Source organism: Bos indicus x Bos taurus, chromosome 15, assembly GCF_003369695.1.
Source record: "Bos indicus x Bos taurus breed Angus x Brahman F1 hybrid chromosome 15, Bos_hybrid_MaternalHap_v2.0, whole genome shotgun sequence".
Taxonomy (NCBI): Eukaryota; Metazoa; Chordata; class Mammalia; order Artiodactyla; family Bovidae; genus Bos; species Bos indicus x Bos taurus.
This window is the reverse complement of record NC_040090.1, coordinates 50,500,587-50,519,877: the sequence shown is the minus strand read 5'-3', so window position 1 is coordinate 50,519,877 and position 19,291 is coordinate 50,500,587. Positions and strand designations below refer to the sequence as shown.

At 48.5% G+C, this 19,291-nt stretch overlaps 1 protein-coding gene across 2 annotated transcripts in view; it reads right to left on the bottom strand.

Annotated features, from left to right (window-relative positions):
- CLMP (CXADR like membrane protein) overlaps positions 1–18,954 on the bottom strand; it is a 107,216-nt gene extending 88,262 nt beyond the window's left edge. Inside the window, exons 1-2 of one of the 2 annotated variants that reach the window (XM_027563445.1) lie at positions 18,810–18,954; positions 18,123–18,465 (exon numbers count right to left, since the gene is read on the bottom strand). In XM_027563445.1, coding sequence (XP_027419246.1) covers positions 18,123–18,150 — 28 coding nt within the window. In that variant the 5' untranslated portion in view covers positions 18,151–18,465; positions 18,810–18,954. Of the gene's footprint in view, positions 1–18,122; positions 18,542–18,809 lie in introns of those variants that run through there. The other variant, XM_027563444.1, reaches the window with a different exon arrangement.
- Positions 18,955–19,291: the final 337 nt, after the last annotated feature.

Genomic DNA, 19,291 nt, shown 5'->3' with positions numbered 1-19,291 from the left:
TAAAAGTGGACACCTGATTTTGTGTCCAAATTTATTTATGCGTTAATCATTTTCTAAAAAATTATTTATGTATTTGGCTACCACGGGTCTTCGTTTCACTGTGCGGGATCCTTTCTTGTGGCGCTTGGATTCTCTAGTCGTGGCGCACGGGCTTAGTTGCTCCACACATGTGGGATCTTAGTTCCCTGACCAGGGACTGAACGCACATCCCCTGCACTGCAAGGTAGATTCTTAATTACCGGACCACTAGGGAAGTCCCCAAATTTATTTTTGAAATTTCACTGATCCCTGAAATCTAAAACTCTGAGAAACCATAATCTAGTCATGCCTATACTTCAAACTAAATTTTGCCTAATCCATGAATGAATTCCTTTCCAGTGACCTAAGGCACCTAATCACTTGGGTCTTTCCCTATCCATCTCTGGATGGGGAATCGGACTGGTGGCCCACAGTACCAGGACTCTGTAGACTTCTTTCCAAATGGGACCCTAGTTGCTGAGCCCCCTGCACCCCCCTCATCCCCTTGCTCAGAACTATTCTCTCCCACTTCAGCTACCTATTCTCCCCTGGCTCATTAGCATCCACTGGAACCACGGGAGTTGGGAGCCACGTCTCCTTGGAGGCAGTCTCACCAGCTATGGCAGTCTCTGGACAGCAGTCACATAAGTGACTGCAGTACATTTCCTTCTGTGAGCCAAGCCTGTCAAGCTAAGCTTCACCTTTGCTGAGGATGAACAGAGTGTGCAAAGACGGTGTGTGTATCTTTCTGGCTCTATTTATATCATCTGAGTGAGAATCACATTTGGGGTGTAATATACTGATACTCGTGTGTCATCTGGTGTGAGAGACACTGGGGTAACGCTAGGCTCAGCTCTGAGTCCTGTATAAGCACAGCTCTTCCCTGAGGTTTAGGACAAGGTGGGCCATTCATTCCTTTGTTCAACAACCACCATGTGTACCACTACAATGCATGGGATGCAAAGACAGACCAAACCAGGACCACGCCTGAGAAAGCGTACAACCCAGAAAGTGAATAATTATATTTCAAAGAGTAGAAGGAGATTGGTGACATATGGATAGTTTCTGGGAGTTTAGAACAGGCAGAAATGATTTCAACCAGAGGGGGAAGGTGGAAGATCTTAGAGTGAAGAGGGATTTAGGCCATTCATCTATCTTACAGTAAGACTCTGCAATCAGTCCTTCAATCAGAATCCACAAGACTTAGGGTCCCTTTAACACAGTGTGTATTTAGCAATGGGGCTTCAGGAGGCAAGGATGAGGAAAGATGGGCAGCGGGAAGATGGGAAGTAGACACCGGCCCAGTGCCTCTTATCTCCTGGATGTCCTCTTGGAGACTCAGATGGGCCACCTTATCCTTACTGAATCCAAAACCCTGCAAGGACAGGCCACTGAGCTGGAGCACCAGCCACGTTGGGTTCCATTTTACTTGATTTTTCAACCCCAAGAACTTGATAGTTAACATCCTCTTGAAAGGTTCACAGGAATCCAGAGAAGCCAAACATGGCTGGAGCCATGGGCTCTGGCCTCAAGGTCAAAATAAGTCAGAAAACTGCCAAGCAGCACAAACATCTAGAAGCAGAGGGAGGCTGGAGATCTGTCCTACAGGTCTGGACAACAGCTGACCTTAGGTGTAAGGCTACCTCAAGACTTCCCAGGGATTGGAGATAGTTTACACCCTTCCTGAGTCCTTATACTGGACCCACCATTAAGTTCAGAACCCTCAACATTCATTACTGGGGATGCCGTCCTAATGGATTTATGACGTATATTTAAAATATCTTGATTGTGGTGATGGTTTCATGGGTATATTTATATGCCAAAACCCAACAAATTATATACCTTAAATAGATACAGTTTATTATACGTCAATTACATCTCAATAAAGCTGTTTTTTTAAGTACTTAGAATTAGTGTGAAGGTGGCTCAACAGTAAAGAACCTACCTACCAATGCAGGAGATGCAGGCTTGAACCCTGGGTTGGGAAGATTCCCTGGAGAAGGGAAATGGCAACTCACTCCAGTATTCTTGCCAGGAAAATCCCATGGACAGAGGAGCCTGGTGGGCTATAGTCCACGGGGCCGCAAAGAGTCAGACACGACTTAGTGATTAAACAAAAACAACCTTCTCACCAACAAAGCCTTCAATAACTCAAGTCCCTCCTCCCCACACCTTCGGTTCCCCTGAAGATCTATTTAGTGTGAGGTTATTCAGTAAGGGAGGCCACGCCTGACAACACAACAGTTACGATGGGAGAACTTCGAAGTTTGCATCATTTCTCACTTGATTCCCACTGTTCTCCTACCATCCAAACATTTTTCTCATTTTCAGTCTACAAAGCCCAGGCTCAAATCCTCACTGTCACTTACTAACAAGTGAATTTGGACAAATTACTTTTCTTAGTTCCAATATTTTGCTCATCTATAAAATGGAGATGTCTTAGGGTTTTTATGGAAATGAATTCAGTCTCCATATTGGATGCCTGGCTCACAGCATGGCTTCAATTAATGAAAAATGAAAGTGTTGGTCCCTCAGTTACGTTCGACTCTTTGCGACCCTATGGACTGTAGCCTGCCAGGCTCCTCTGTCCGTGGAATTCTCCAGGCAAGAATACTCGAGTGGGTTGCCATGCCGCCCCCTCCCCCAGGGGATCTTCCCAACCCAGGGTCAAACCCAGGTCTCCTGCCTTGAAATGGACTCTTTATCACCTGAGCCACCAGGGAATTTGGTTGCAATAACTGGGGAGAAAGACTAAAGGAAACAGGAGTATTTAGTTTGTAAAACGGAAAAGCAGGACAGGAGACAACCATGAAAGAATGTTCTTCAACTATCTATTGGGCTTTGGGATAGAATGCAGATGGGCAGCTATGACGTAATAGCAATGACATTAGCTGTCTCCCTTGAGCCTAGTCCCTTAATCTCTTCCTGAGTCTCAGTGTCCTTATACAAAAGGGGGATTGATCACTACACACTTCAGGCTGTGCTTGTAATATTATACAAGGTGACATGTATGTGAAAATGTCTAGCACAGTACCCATCACAGATAAATGTTTTTAAAACATCACTTTACAAACTGGTGGGCCCTTCACTTTTAAGGCCATTATGGCTTTTCCTAATCTTTGTAGCCTTGGTGGGTGACATTTTCCTGGAAAAGTGACTCCAGCTCAGAGCATAAAGTCCCTCCCAGGGTAAGAGCTGTCCTAGAGTGGACAGGGCTCTGCAGGTCCTGAGTACCCTGTGGTGTGTTCCACTGGAAGATGGATGACCATCTTCCAGAAGGGACTTCTGCTGGGTGGGAAGGGGAACAGATGGATGAATGAAAGTCTTCAGGAACTGAATCCTCTATGTCAGGAAGACAGGAAGCAGGGGAAGGCAGGGGAAGGGTAGAGGCAGCCCCAAATGACCTGATGTTACCTGTAATAAATACTATTTCAGCAAACCCTAAAACAGCCAGAGAAAACTTGATAAACCCAAGATAGCAGCACTTTCTGTCTTGGCATGACAGTTTTTGTTTTGAGAGATAAAGAGTGGTCTCCCAGAATTTCCAAACCTCCTTTGAGCACATACACTCAGGGTGCTGAAGTGTGTGATCTCCACATACCCCTTCTGCCCCTGATGCCCTCTGCCTTGGGAGGGAAAGAAGCCCAGCTGCAATCAAATACCCTGGTCATGATCAGCAGGGGGCACAGGCCATCATCATGGGCCCCTCTGCAATCTCTAATTCAGGTGACTATGTTCTCTGCACAGGGTCTTTGAAGATGTGTACATGCTTTAAAATCCTTAGCATTTCTGAGTTGCTTGAAGAGCTTTGGGCTAGGAGCCAGGATACTGGGCTGGCCATGAACTGGCTGCATGATCTAAGGAAAGCCACCTGACCTTTCTGAGTCTCAGTTTCTCTCCATTTCTCCCTTCCTTCCTGAAAGGTGTTTTCCATGGACGAGCAGCACTGGCTGGAAACTTGTTGGAGACATGGAATCTCAGGTCCCCATCCCAGACCTGCTAAATCAGATCTTGCATTTTAACAAGATCCCCAGGTGACTCATGAGCACCTTAACGTCTGAGAAGCACTGGCTTAGGTGACTGAATAGCACATGAACTTACGGCACCAGCTCTGCAATCAGACTGCCTAGGTTCAAACCCAGGCTTCATGGCTCAGAAGCTGCGTAACATTCAGCAAGGACTTCACCTCTATAATGATCCATGCCCTCCTCTGTAAAAGAGATCCTAATAGTATCTACATAGTAGAGTTGTCATGAGGATTAAATGATTAATGAAATAATATATACAAAGAGCTCTGTACAAACAAGGGCTCATTACATAACTTTTTTTCATTTATAAAATGTCTCAGTTGCTATGCACGCCACAGAGGGTAAAAAGCAGATGTGTTTATTCATCATGTGTTATTTGAGCATCATGTTATTCATCATGATGCTCTTTCCTGAGCACCTACCTCTGTGTAGATGCACTGTGGGGATCCAGAAGTTGGTATACAAAGTCCAAGACTCTTGTGGAAACAGACAAGAGACAAGGGGTTGAGCAGCAGTAAAAAGAAGACTTCAGATTGTGATAAATGTTAGGAAAAAAATATAGCAGGGTAATGTGATGTGACCAAATCGAGGCTGGGTGGAGCTCAGGAAGGGTCTCATGGAGGTAATGTTTGTTAGTGAAAACTGTAAGGCAAGAGGAGCCTTTAAAGACCAGGGAAAGAGCACACCAGGTGAGGGACCTGCTGCTGCTGCTGCTAAGTCGCTTCAGTCGTGTCCGACTCTGTGCGACCCCATAGACGGCAGCCCACCAGGCTCCCTGTCCCTGGGATTCTCCAGGCAAGAACACTGGAAGACACGTGCAAAGGTCCTGGGACTGAAGCAGCTTCGGCATCTTTCAGGACAGACTGTGTGGGTCTATTCTTGTGCCAGGGAAAGCAGTGGGGGCAGAGCTGGGGCCTCAGGGAGCAGGGAGACCTGGACGGGTAAGGCATCAGCTCACACTGTCTGCCTGGGAAGGACGGCAAGGGATCACTGGGGTCTGCAGTCTCCTGCTAAGGAACCCTACAGAGCCCGCCTGCTGCAGAGCTGGAAGGACCTGGATCTTCTCCCCTCCAACCTCGGCTTGTGCAGAGTGACAACTGAGACCCAGAGAATGAGATAGATGCCCAAGGTCCTTCTCCACACCGCCTGGGGTAGGTCCCCAAACTGGCTTGAAAGCTTCGAGTATGTGTTATTTCCAGAATGAGGCTGAGTATTTGCACGCTCCCCCATGTGTCCTCCCCGCCCCCTGCATGCCCCAGCTGTGCGTCTCCTCCTGCCTTCTCACCCACCCTCTGACGCAACGTCTTCACCTCACATGACAATACTCTTGCTCCACCATTAGCTGAAGTAAGATCTTACACCTTAATGACTCTCCTTTTCCAAAACCCACATTTCACTTCCTGTCTCTGCCAAGCATTTTGGCCTTTAACCACATTGTCTGACCTTTCTCACCATTTCCTTTTCCCTCTGTCAGTCTGGTCCCCAACCGGAACTTTGATGAGCAAGTAATCCAGGACACAGGAGTTGCTTCATAATGGAAATGTGAATCCTCTGATAAAATCCACCCACAGTCAAGCCCTTGGAGATCCCAGGGAAAACAACACACACAAACAAAACTAGTTACAAAACCACCCTAGGTCAGAGACATCTCTCCCTATTACAAGAAAAGTGATGGCTTGATTTCTCAGGGTCGGGGTGGGATTAAAATCACAGCAGAGGGACTCCCTTGGTGATCCACTGGTTTAGAATCCGCCTGCCAGCGCACAGGACGTGGATTCTACCCCTGGTCCAGGAAGATTTCACGTGCCGTGGAGCAACTAAGCCCGTGGGTCACAACTTCTGAGTCCATGCTCTAGAGTCCGTGCTCTGCAGTAAGAAGCCACTACAATGAGAAGCCCTCGAACCACAACTAGAGAGTCGCCCCCTGCTCACAACTAGAGAAAACCTGCACGCAGCAATGAAGACCCAGCAGAGCCAAAAAAAAGTTTTTTTAATTTAAAATCACAGCAGAAATCAGCTTTGTCTGAAGCAGCTCTGAGGGGATGAACACATCCATCTCCAGGCTTGCCTGTCACCCGCTCCTTTGGGCTGCTCTTATTTCAGAGTCCCTGCTGGGCATGTGACTTGGAAGAGAGAAAGTAGACAAATGTGGGTTATGCTTCTTTTACTTTGAGGCTGCCCCGCCACCCTAGACATGCAAGTGTCTTTTCCTACCTTGCCTTGTGCCTGTGATTTTCACAAGCGACAGTCAGGTCTGAGAGCAAAAAGAAGATGACATGCCACCATCACTCAGAGGACAGAACACCTGCTTTGACCCAGGTTCACGCTGAGATAAGCCCAGACCTCCAGGAGCTGGTGAAGCATGGAGGAGTTGGCCAACCACCTCCTCACTGAGCACAGGTTCATGATGACTCCTATTTACATCCCAGTGAAGTGCTTGCCATGAAGGGCTGGGTAACCACAGCCAGCTTGCTTGCAAAGCTGGGTCAGGTTCCTGCAGCAAGAAGCAGGCATCAGACAGGATTGCTTGCATAGGCTTGCATTGTTCCTTCAACTACTAATCATGGAAGTCTACTCCTTGACAATAATGGGTCTATTAGACCCTCTGTCTTCTCACTTCCCATGTCCCCAGGGCCCAGAGGCCCCATGCACACCTGGGTAATTTGTTGTCGGCCACTGCCTACTCCAGCCTCACTCCAATAAAAGTGAAGGAGGTCCAGGAAACTTCAGAACCTTTGTATCATCATTCCAAGGACAGATGTAAAAGCTTAACCACGACTCACGCCCACCCACACAGCACCAAGACGCCTTCCAGCCTCTCACTGCCATGGAGTCAAATCTGGGACCTTGACTGCTTTTCCCCTCAGCCTTTAAACCTACATCTTATGTGTCAGTGGGCATCACCTGAGGTGACAGCAGGTGATGGTGCCAGATCAGGGAACTAAGGTGTGTGTCTTCCATTCCCCAGTTCTGCCAAAGGTGCCTGATGTTCCCTCTGGAGCTTCTCAGATGTTTCTGATGTTCTGCGGGAATCCTGAAGATTCTGTTTCAGTGGGTGCAGGTGGGACCTGAGATGCTACACTTCTAGCAAGCTCCCTGTGCTACCCCTGCCGCTCGTCTGAGGATCACACCTGAAATGCCGACATAGTCTACAGCGTGGGTGACCAACCAAATGGTTTTTTCAGGATTGTCCTGATTTTAGCACTGAAAATCCTGTATTCCAAATTCTAGGAACCACCCTCCAGTCCTGGGCAAATCAGGACAGTTGGTCACTGTACGTATTAGACAAACCTCAAGTCCTCCCAGGGTAGAGAGCAGTCACAACGGGCTACGATCTTTCAAAGGAAGCTCGTTCACTCCCCGCTCCACGAGCTGGCAATGAGACAGCAGAGGTGGGAACGTGCGAGGGGCCCTGCTCAGTGCTGGGGGTGTTGCTGCCATGGATAGGGGTTCTCATGGTCCCGTGGAGGAGGGAGATGAGCAATCGTTTGGGAGTTGGAAGACCTGCCTTCTCCTTTTGATTCTGCTAGTAATTAGCTATGTAACACCAGGAAAATGTCTTAACTTCTCTGATCCTTTTTGATTAAACGGAGACTGACAATACCTGTCTCACAAAGCTGTCATGAAGATTATATGGGCTTACATACACATAAGCCCTAAGCCTGGAAATAATGTTTTTTTTTAATTCCACCAACACATTCTATAATCACTGACTTGTGCTTCCTCTGCTCGCCCTACCTCAGATACCCCAGTGGAGTTAGTGATATGCAGGGTGAATCCACCAGGACAGAGGAGAAGGGAGAAAAAGGAAGAGGACCTTTGACTGCATATGACAGGTGACACAGGAAAGATGAGCTTTACAGAGGACACGACTGCTCTTCGAGTGTGTGTGTGTGTGTGTCTAAGTCTCTCTCTCTGTGTGTCTCTGTGTGTATGTCTATTTCTCTGTCTTTGTCTCTGTCCTGTCTCTTTCTCTGTTTTTTTTTTTTCCTGTCTCATTCTGTCTCTCTTGTTTCTTTCTTTGTCTTTCTGTCTTTTCTCTGTTTTTCTGTCTCACTCTCGTTTATCTCTCTCCATCTCTGTCTCCCTCTCATTACCTACCAGACCTGACAGCAGCCATCCTGGGTCCAGAGCAGGAAGGGCAGAGTGAGGGGAAGGGCAGGCTCAGGTGGCAGGCGTGTGAGGGACGGTCATCTGGATCCCTCGGGGCTTGGGAAACTGCAGGACTCCAGGAACAGGGAGAGAGAGGCGGTGGAACAGAGATGGATACTGTGAAGAGGGGGGGTCCCGTTTCTAGCTCTCCTCCTTTGAGGGTGACAGGCCAAGAGGCGGGAGCCCATACTTCGCCATTGTCTGAAGGGCTGGGGGATGGACCTCCAGCCAAAGAAAGCAGATGGAGACCAAGCCTCTGCTGGACACCCAGCCTCTACCCACCTGGCCCAGGAATCCACTCTGAGTGGGAATTCTAGGTCTGCAGAAATCTGGGACACCCAGTTTAGCCCTCTTGAAGGGGAGGGAATCACACTCTTTGCTCTCTTTGCTGTTCAGGTCAGTGGAAAAAAACAAGACATTTTCCTTCCCACCTTGAGGTTTTCCTTTCCTCCCAAATTTAAACAGGAAATACAATTCAACATGTGGAGTGTGGGTGTTGAGCTCACTGGATCTAATTTTGGTCAGGACGAAAGTGGAGGATGCAGGGCCCTGCAGCTGCTTCTCAGGCCAGATTCTCAAGGACCAGGTGGTGGCCGCTCGGTCCCTGAGTGGCCTCCCATCTGTGTGTCCCCAGAGGGGTGTCATCCATCTATCCTTCCCCTCCCATCTTCCCCAGGTTAGCAAAGAAGCAGGAGGCAAACTCAGATCCAGTCTGTACAGCTTTGCAGCCTAAGTCACTCTCTTCTGACCCCAAACAGGGATGATGATAATACCAGCCTCACGTGTTGTGATGAGGTTACCAGAAATTTCTTGTATGAAAGTCCCTAGCATGATGCCTGCTACATAATAGGTGCTCAATAAAACACTGCCTCAGAGTGAAAGCAGAAATGAACCAAACTGTGTTTGCTAAGGCTGGATAGCTCAAGTGGGCATGGGCCTCGGGGAGCTTGTGTCGGGCAGGGCAGAGCCGGCCCCCTGTGATCTGGCTTCAGTGGACAGTAAGCAGAGCAGGCGTTTCTTACTCGGGACTGAGTAACGCAAAAAATTACTCTCTCAGAGCAGTTACAGAAACTGTGGTGCAGACGGAGTCTATGCACCTCCTGGGGTCATGGGGCAGGGTGACATTCCCCAAAGGACATCTGGGGACTCATCTGCCTGATGGAGGGGCAGCAGTGGTCAGAACCCTGAAGGCTGGCATACTGGCCTGGTGTTGGCTGATTTCAAGCAAACCCTCCAATCCCCCTGGGCTGAGCCTCTCCCAGCAGGGATAGTCATTTATTAGCTTATTATGTACTGAGCAGGATGATAAATTCTTTGTATGCACTGACTCATTTAATTCTCACAACAAACCTATGCATTATTAGTTGTGGTCACTGGTGAGAAAACCAAGGTCAGGAAGGGGCAATGCCCAAGGTCACACGGTCATAGCGAGGCCCAGCCAGGACCCCGGGGCCGGGTGCTCAGAGGCGGCTACCCTCCTGGTCCACATGGCCATCCCTGTGCCTGCCCCGACTCTTCCCTTGAAGAGTGATTGGAAATAATTGGAACTGTCACTGGAAGTAATGAGAAGTGACAGAAGCTGGGTTGGAAGGCTTATTGCTCCGAGTCAGAATGACCCCCACAAACGCAAGCCTAAATTTAAACAATGAACTCGCAAAGCAATCTCCCTCTCCAGGATTTGACACCCCCTCACCCCCAACACCCCAACAAGAAAAGTAAGGGTATGTCAGGGGCTTAGACTGTTCAGTACAAATGGACTTCTTCTGGAACAAAAAATTTCTTCTTGGCTTGATCCTGTTTGCTTTCCGTGTGGATAAATGCTATTAAAACCTCAGGTGAACAGACTATCGTTCTTAACTAAGAGATCCAAATTCACTGATGTATTTCTCTTTTTCTTTTCTTTTTAACGTCCCATGAGGGACAGGGAACCAGAGGCAGCTATGGAACTGGCAGGCTGAGATGGAGAATGACCCATAACTTTCAATAGGTGAGGACTTCGGGAGGTCCGATCCCTCCAGGAAGCACTGGGCTGAAAGCCAAGGACTCACACCACTGAATCCATCCCTTCTGATAGCGATGGGGGTGATCCATCAACTCACCAGCTGTTTATTTAGCACCTGCCCCACTAATGTGCAAGTGCTGCTGGCGACCGATGAACATCAGCCACCAGCAAACATCAGCCACCAGCCTGAAGATCCACGTAGGAACATACAGCCCATCTCATAAGACAGCACAGGATCGAGCTGCTTCCTCCCTGGGACACCTAGAAACCCTGGTGCTTTCCTCAATGACAGTCTTGTTTATGACTGTGTTGCCCCACTGGGCTGACTTCTTAGATGGTGGGAACTGCATTTTGTATTACTGGCACCTGGGAGCCTAGCACAGAGCCTGAACTATAGAAGGAGCACCCTGCCCCGCCTTCTCTAATTGTTTTGTGAGTGTGGGTGTATGAATGAAGTTAAAAATGTTATGGGACACACAAAAGAGCTCCTGGAAGCTCCCAAAAGTTGTGGCCACCCTTCTTCTGTGCAATAGAAAGAGCTCAGAGAAGCTGCTCTGTAAAGCCAGAAAGGCTGGCTTTTAGCTTTGGCATCCTCTGCTCTTGCTTTTTCTATGCCTTCCTCTTTCGCCTGCTCCTCCTTCATCTCCCCTGTTGTAATGGCCTGAGCTCTTCAGATCTCCTTGCTGCCTGGCTTCAGAAAAAGCTCCCATATTCCACACGGGAGTCTGAAAATGGCTGCCCATGTTCCCATCTCAGTGTGGTCACAAAGGCAGTGGCTTCTCCCCCACCTTCTGCAAAGACAAAGCAGACCTCAGTCTTATCACCAGCAGACTCTGGCTGGGGCTCCACACCACTGTCACTAGCAAAATCAAGACTGTTTGATTTCAGCCTTCTTCCCCATTCTGGTCTATTCAGTGCCAAAGGAAACAAACTTTTATTTTCCCAGGATCTAGACGGTTAAGAAGCTCAGATAACCAGAATTTTCTTTTCTTTTCTTTTTGGTATAGTCTGCATTCTTCTTTGGGGAAGGGAAACAAAGAAGTCAAAACTGCTGAAAAGAGGAATTTAACTAGAAAAGGCAATATATAGGGCAAGTCATAGCCAAACGTACACCATCATCACCCAGTCCCAGTACCAACAAGGAGCTTGAGCTCACGCATCCTTCTCAAAAGCACAGTAAGGTCTCCACAACAATGACCTTGAGGACTAGGAGAGTCTTCTGATTCATTAGCGTATGTAACTTCATTCATTGGCAAACGTAATCTTTGTATGTCATATGCAGTAATTCTGGATCGTAAACAATAAACATTAACCCAAACATTTCTTAACCATCTGAATGGAGTACAGGGTAGGGGGTGATAATGTTCTAACTGAACTTTCCACTGTGGGATTTATGGTTTAGAATTCTTTAAATGAAGACTTGCTTCAACCTGACCCTCTCTTCTTGGTAACACAGAAGCCTTGACTTCAGAATAACTACGTACCTCCTGAAAATTGGAAAGCAAATTGTTTTTAGGATCTAAAATGCTTGCTTGGTGTCCTGGCTCAGCTGTTTACTAAGATGGTAATCTTGAGAAACTCACCTTATTTCTCTAGACCTTAGTTTATTTGTGAAGTGGCATAATGATGACATTTACCCTCAACGAGTGATTTGAGAATGAGATAAGGTATGTAAACTGTGGAACTCTGTACAAAGGTTAGCAATAAATTCTGCTGTCATAACAATCCCACCCACATAGTCCTTTCTCAGGTACTATGAGGAAGCTAAAAATACACAGTTCATATTTCAAAACCCAACCACAAGTTCAAATCCATGCAGGGAAACCACTAAGCTACATACTTAGTAGGTATACTTTATCATATGTAAATTATGCCTCAATTTTAAAAACTGAAGGAAATGCTTAATCCTTGTAAACAGTTCCATAAACAGACCTGCTACTCAGAAGTCTACCCTGGGTGTCCATATTTCGGGTTGTTTTATAGGTAATTCTGCTCAGGACGAGGCCCTTTGATGAGTATTTCAGGTACTAAACTTCCAGGGCTGAGTTCTGTGGCCATCTACCCTGACCTTGAATGATGCTGCCTGGCTAACAGCGCCCCAGGGCAGACGCAGGGTGGAGTTACAACTGCTCTCTTCACATTAGGCAGCCAGCCCTTCTGGATTCATAATCACATGCTACCGATTCCCATGAGTGGGCAATGCCTGAAAAAAAAGAAATCAAACAAGCATGGTAACTAACACCCATGTGTTCTGACCACACCCATGTCTGGACCAGCTGACAAATTCTCAGAATTATAAAACAAACCAGAGAATGTTAGTGGTATAAGGAAACTTAGAGATAACCTGAGTCTAGTAACCTCATTTCACAGAGAAAGAAACTGAGGCTTAGAATGATAATGACTTGCCCAGAATAAACCAGCGAAACCATGAAGTTGCAGCTAGAGCTGTTGATTCCCTGCTTGGTTCCTTGAAGGCACACCTACATCTTTAGGACTTCGGGTATAATCCCTTTCCCCCCAGATACACCAGACATTATATAAGGCACTGCAGAAGTTTCCGAGATTTCCAGTTAAGATGGTTAAATTGAAATGCTATGACATCTGCCCTATTTTTCAGGCAATTTCTCAACATAAAAACCAAATGGCAATTATTCAGCGCTTAGCTCATTTAAATGGAGCATCTGAAGAGCAACTGTGATCTTGGATCTCAACTAATGAGCTAAAGCGGAGAGAGAGAGATTTTCTACCTTGAGAATGTGTGCTAGGATAGATTATGGAGTTAGGGGGTCTTATCTTGGCCCTTCTATTAAGCTACTTGTTTAAGTTTAGCCATATCTCTCTGAACTTTGATTCTTTCTTCATCACAAAAGAAGGGGTGGGTTTAGATTAAGGATTTAGTTGGGTTCCAAGGAATGGTATTAGGAGGTCACTGAACCCCTAGAAGTTACAGGAAGATTTGATGTGTAAATGTCTTTTTCTAAGAAGTGGATTCAGGGTTTTCACTGGAATTCTCAGAGCGGCCTGGAATTCAAAATTTTAAGAACCACTGTACTGATTTAGATAGTGTCTTATCTTTTGCCCATGTCTGATAATCTTTGACTCTACCTTTTAAAAATGTCTAATTCATCATTAGTTATATTTATGAAATATACTCATGCATACTTTGCCCAGTTGAGCACGAGACAAAAATTGAATGAGACAAGATATGAGCCAAATGGGAACATATCTTTATTATGACCATCACCATTAATGTGGGAAGATGAGGGAAGGACATGGAAGCCTACTGAGACCGATCATCAAGCTATGGGCCAGTAGGCTGTTCAAGCATTCCTCAAACTCATTTTCTCAGAAGCAAAGCTCCTTCCCCACCCTGGCAAAAGTTTCAATGAAGTCTATTGTTAATCTGGTGCTAACAGGATTTCCGGGGTGGTCCAGTGGTTAAGAATCCACCTGCCAATCCAGGGGACACAAGTATGATCCCTGCCCTAATGATTCTACATGCTGCGGGGCAATTAAGCCTGTTAGCCACAGCTTCTGAGCCCGAGCGCTCTACAGCCCGTGTTCCACAACAAGAGAAGCACTGAAAAGAGAAGTCCGAGCACCACAACTAGAGGAAGGCTACTCACAGCAACAAAGGCCCAGTGCAGCCAAAAATTAATTAATTAATGAGTAATAGGAGAAAAAAAAATTTTTAAGTCTATTAAAAAAATCTGGTACTATCGATACAACCAGTTTGTATAACAGATGTATTGTCTGGTCCCTGTCCATGTAATGTTCTATGTATAATTTTTGTACATAATTAAAATAAAACAGTACAGGTTGTATTTGCATTAATGGACAAGGAAGCACAAAAGCAAACAGTTAAAACTAGGCTCCTCACAGTTGTGTTGTTCCACAGTCAAAGAGTAATCATATTCCAAAGCTTTCACTTCTCTTGACCTTAAGTGTTCCAAATGTTTCAAAAATCCAACCATTCTAACAGATAGTTTTCACTCTTTCAGTTCATGCAAGGTACTGAAAGTTTCCACTCTTTCAGTTCATGCAAGGTACTGAAAGTGATACCCAGATGAATGAGGCATGGAGCTTACACTCTAAACATTCAGGTCACTATAATACAAAGCAGCACAACAGAAAGGCTGCTGAGATTCAAGGAAGGAAAGAAAGTATATTCTGTTGGCAAAATCATGGATGGGTATATGGAGGAAGTGGTATTTGAGGTGAGACTTAAAGGGTGAACAGGATTTTGATCTGAAGTCAACCATCTGTAGGGGTGGAGAGTAAGAGGGTATTTTTGGTGGAGGAATTATAAACAAAAGCAGAGAACCAGAAAGAAGCACATGGCATAATGTGAATCCAGGAAGTATTCCAGGTTTATTGAAGAGTTACGTGTGTGTTGGGGGGGGAAGGCGGTGAGTTGCGAATGATACTGTGTAATATCTTTAACATTTGTACTTGACATTATAGGCAATGGAGACTACTCCAGGTTTATGGAAGAGCAGTACAAGATCAAGGAATCAGAGAAAATTTGAATTTAAAATCCCCCCACCCTCATTCTACAGTCAAGGGAGTCAGAACAAGAACCCAGAAAGCTTGCCAGATTCCTAATCCAAATTCTTTGCCTTATAACAGCTGTTTCATGAGATTACTGGGGTAGCAGTGTGTAGGATGAAGGAGAGAGAGCTCAAGCCAGAGGCCATGTGGCTGCTATTACAGAAGTCTAGGAAGAAGTTCAGATGGGATAATGAGACTTGAGCAACAGGGGCGAGGGAAGGGTGGCGGGCAGAGGAGGAGCTGGGAGAGCCCACAAAGTCCCCCTTCTTTCTCCTCCGTGGAGATCAGAGCACTTCTTGTTCATTCACATCAGAGAGGTGGGACATTTGATTTCACTCACTGGTGGGTCTAGAAAGGAAGGAGTCATTAGGTCCACGTTTGTTCAGATTATGAATGCTTAGCCCTTAGGACTCCCCTTCAATACTGAACTTTCTCCAGAAAAGAGGCCAGAAATCACACTAGCAGTGGCCAGAAGCCACCCCAGAACTGCTCCTTTCAGGGCCCAGAGATGATTTTAGGATTCAGCCAACTCTGAGGGCTTTCCTCCTGGCTTTGCTCGAGTGCCCGGCCAGGCATCCCAGGGCTCAAAACCTCAGCTTTACAATGTTGTGTTGGTTTCTGCCAACATGAATCAGCCATAAGTATATATATATATGTCCCCTCCCTCTTGAGCCTCCCTCCCACCACCACCCCTCACCATACCACCCCTCTAGGCTGTCCCTCTGTGACTATTCATACTTGAATAGTTTATTTAATTTGAGATCTGGGATGTCATGAGTCTGTGCATTTCTAACAAAGGTGTCCAGTTCAGTTCAGTCGCTCAGTCGTGTCCGAGTCTTTGAGACCCCATGAATCGCAGCACGCCAGGCCTCCCTGTCCATCACCAACTCCCGGAGTTCACTCAGACTCACGTCCATCGAGTCAGTGATGCCATCCAGCCATCTCATCCTCTGTTGCCCCCTTCTCCTCCTGCCCCCAATCCCTCCCAGCATCAGAGTCTTTTCCAATGAGTTAACTCTACACATGAGGTGGCCAAAGTACTGGAGTTTCAGCTTTAGCATCATTATATGGCAAAAGCTTAATAGTAGGTGATCATCCTCTGAGGTGACCAGTAGATGAGCATCCAGTTATGCACAATTCTATGTCAGCAGCCCACTTGCTCTCTTCTACATGGCCTTTGGTATACAAAGACCAAACCCCCATCCTCCCAAAAAAAGACATCACGAAGAGAGACAATTTCTATGAGAAAGAGCATCAACCCAACAGATGATATTCTCACCAGAGGAATGATTACACACAGTAGGCACTCAATAAAAAAGAGCCAGGGAATCAACATTATCTTTTGATCCATGTCTTAGTCTGTTTTCTCCTTCTCATGATACCAAGAGGCAGACCATCATCAAAGCCGGCTGATTTCAACTGACCATGTGGGCCAAAGTCACTTTCCATCAGAAATTGTGCCCAAAGCAGGCTGGAGTAGAGCAGGGGCTCAAATACCCTTGTTTTATTTCCCTTCCCCAGGCTCCTCCCACGGGCAGGATCACACTGACATTTCCTGCTCCATGAAAAGGGCTGAACAGGATCTCACTGAAGAAAACATCTTTAAGAGTCCTTCTGTGGAGCTGGAAGGCTGTATTCATGGCAGGTTAGTGAGAAAACAACCTAGATTCAAATGCCATCTCTGCTAATCAGGAGCTTACGGCTTTGAGTGTTATTATATTTGAACTCTTTACATCTTGTTTTCTTCATCTGTAAAATGGGGATCATAATAGTGGGTGGCCAATAAGGTTGGTGTGAAGAATAAATAAGTTAACAAGATGGCCCATGTAACGTGTTCAGCATAATGAGTACTCAGTGAATTTCAGTTGTTTTGAATAAGACTGATCTGACGTTTGGGCCTACTGACTGCTGGTGATTGGTGGCTTAGGGGTAGAGGCCATTAAAGGTGACAAAGGTACCATCCAGACATGCCAGCTGTGCCCAGGAGTGATACTGCAATACTTGGCTGGTATTTAAAAGAGATGAGAAGAAGCATGGCTCCTTACATGCCCTACTTGAGCAATAGTTCAGGTTGATCCACCTCTTTTATTCTCTTAACCTGGGTGATGGGTTATTGTTGGCCTGAGGCTGGCCTACCGTTTGTAAGGTTTCAAAAAGAGACAGCCTTAAACATCTATTTCAGAGGGACTTGTTAGTGCCTCTTCACTTTGGTTTTGGGGCGGGGGGCGGGGGGGCGGTTTCTATCCATTAGGCCCCAAGCAAACTCCTGGTGTTTAAGGCTGTCAGAGACAGGGGGGACTTAGGAACTGTCTGGTTTGCTTGTTTTGGAGCTATGGGAACCGAAGGCCTGGGTAGTGGGTACATGGTCCGAGGTCAACCAGGTGGTCAGTTCAAAATCGGGGGGCATTGTCCCCTGGCCTAGTGTCCAGGGCAGCAGCCACGCTCCACACCTGCTGGCTCTCTGAACTCTGGCTCACTTTCGGTCCTGGGTCAGCTGTAGCCCACACTTCCCTGGTGCCTGTGACTTTTCTTCAGCTCCCCAGCCACCTTCCCTGACCCAGAGCATCCCATTGTCAGCTCTTGCCCATACATCCTTGATGGGCACTGTCCTGCAGACCCGCCTGCTTCCTGCCTGGGGTGAGTCTGTGCCTTAGGGCCTCCCAGGCCTCAGGAGTCCTGCCTGGGTGACACCTGGAAGGGGCACGCAGGCAGCACTTCTCTGCTTCCCTGTCTACCCTCCTGTGCTCCATTTTTCTTCAGGTCCTGCTCGGCCTCCCTCAGTCTTGTTCTGCCTCACTATCCTTTTTTCTCCTGCTCCCACCCCTTTCCCTTCCCCTCTCTTCTTCCCAGGCTCTCCGCACCTTCCTGGTCCTCCTGGTGCTCGGCCCTTTCCCTTCGGCTATCCTCTCCCCACCTCCTCCCCTACGCCTTTTCCTTTACCCTCCAACACATCTGTTTCTAATCTGCGCCCTCCAGGCGCCTGCTTGAAACGAAAAAGCTCCCCCCACCCTCAGGAACCTGGCACAAAACATTCCTGAATAAACCTTCCTTCCCCTAATTCTCCACTTTCCCCAGATACCCCTAAAACTAAATACCGCCCCCCAAAGGACCCTCCACACCGAGCGGTTCGCGGCCCAGCTCTACCGGGAAAGCCCCCACCCCAAAGCCTGCTCCAGGCCCAGATGTTCGATGGCCGACCGGGCGGCCCTCCGCTGCCAGATGTGCTCAGAGTGGCCCGGGAGGCAGGCACAGAGGCGCCCGGCTCACTCTGGGGCCGCGGGGACGAACGTTCGGAGCCCGCGTCGCCGCCCGGGTGCGGGACAGTGTGTTCCCCGGGGCCACTCGCCTTTCCGTCCTCCCCAGGCACTCACCTAGCCCCAGCAGAACGAGGAGGGTCATCCCGATGCCCGGGCGCGGGCTCCTCCCCGCTCAGCCGCTGCCTGGCTCCGGTGGCGGCGGGGCGCAGCAGAGCGCAGCCGACGGACCTCTGGCGAGCTGGGCGCGGCGACTCGGGGTGCGCGCGGGGCGGCTGCAGCCATGTGCCGGCGCGGGAACGGCCCCACGCCCCGCGCCCGGCTCCGGGGTCCCCGCGCCCCGCTCAGAGGGGCTTCCAGTGCTCGCCCCACCAGCTTGCACCCGGACGGGAGCGGGGACCCGGGTCAGCGAGGAAAAGACGAGACGGAAAAACGCTACCGCTTCGTGGAACACTTTTCCCTGTTTGGAAAGAAAAAGGAGTGAAGAAAGAGAGGGGGAAAAAAAAAAAAAGAGTGAGCTGGAACCACATGGTTGCCTCCCACCGGCAGCCCCTCCCTCGCTCGCTCGCTCGCTCGCTGCTCCCTCCCTCCCAGCGCTCCTGGCGCGCTGGGCGCCTGCCGGGCAGCCGCGGGGGTCGGCGGGGGTCGGCCCGGGGCGGGGCGCTCTGTTGGCGGCCGCGGGGAGGAGCGGGCGTGCGGCCGCGCGGGGGCCGGTGTGGGATCGACCCTGTAGGAGAGAACCGGGGACACTTGGGCCATGAGCGGGGATGAGGCCTTGTCAGTCTCCTCTGTCTGCGTCCTCACTTCGTCCTTATCTCTCCACTTCTCTCGCGCATCCTTTTCTCGCTCACACACAGTCTGGCTTCCGCACAAGTCTGCGCTGTCTCGGCTTCCACCTATCTCCATTTCTCTCGCGTTTGCATTCTCCTTGCCTCTCCAACCTCCTCGCTCCTCTCTCCCTTCCTTCCTCCCTTCTTGTCCTCTCCTCAGCCCTCCCTGCCACGTTGAGTCGGGGTAAAACTCCACCGTTCCGCACGGCTCAGCCTGAAACTGACGCTAAGGGCTGTCAAGTGCGGGTCTGGCGGCGCGCTCCTGACTTCCCCGTCTTCCCTTCGGCCTTTGGCCCTGGCTCTTCCACTCTCGGCGATGATCCCAGCAGCCCACCCTAGGATCGGGCCGACCTAAGCGGACGGGGGTTCAGAACTCGGTGTAAAGGGGTCCGTTGTTGGGACGCCCTGGTGCAGACCACCCTGCACGTGGCCCTGGGCAAAACAGGTGTAATCCTG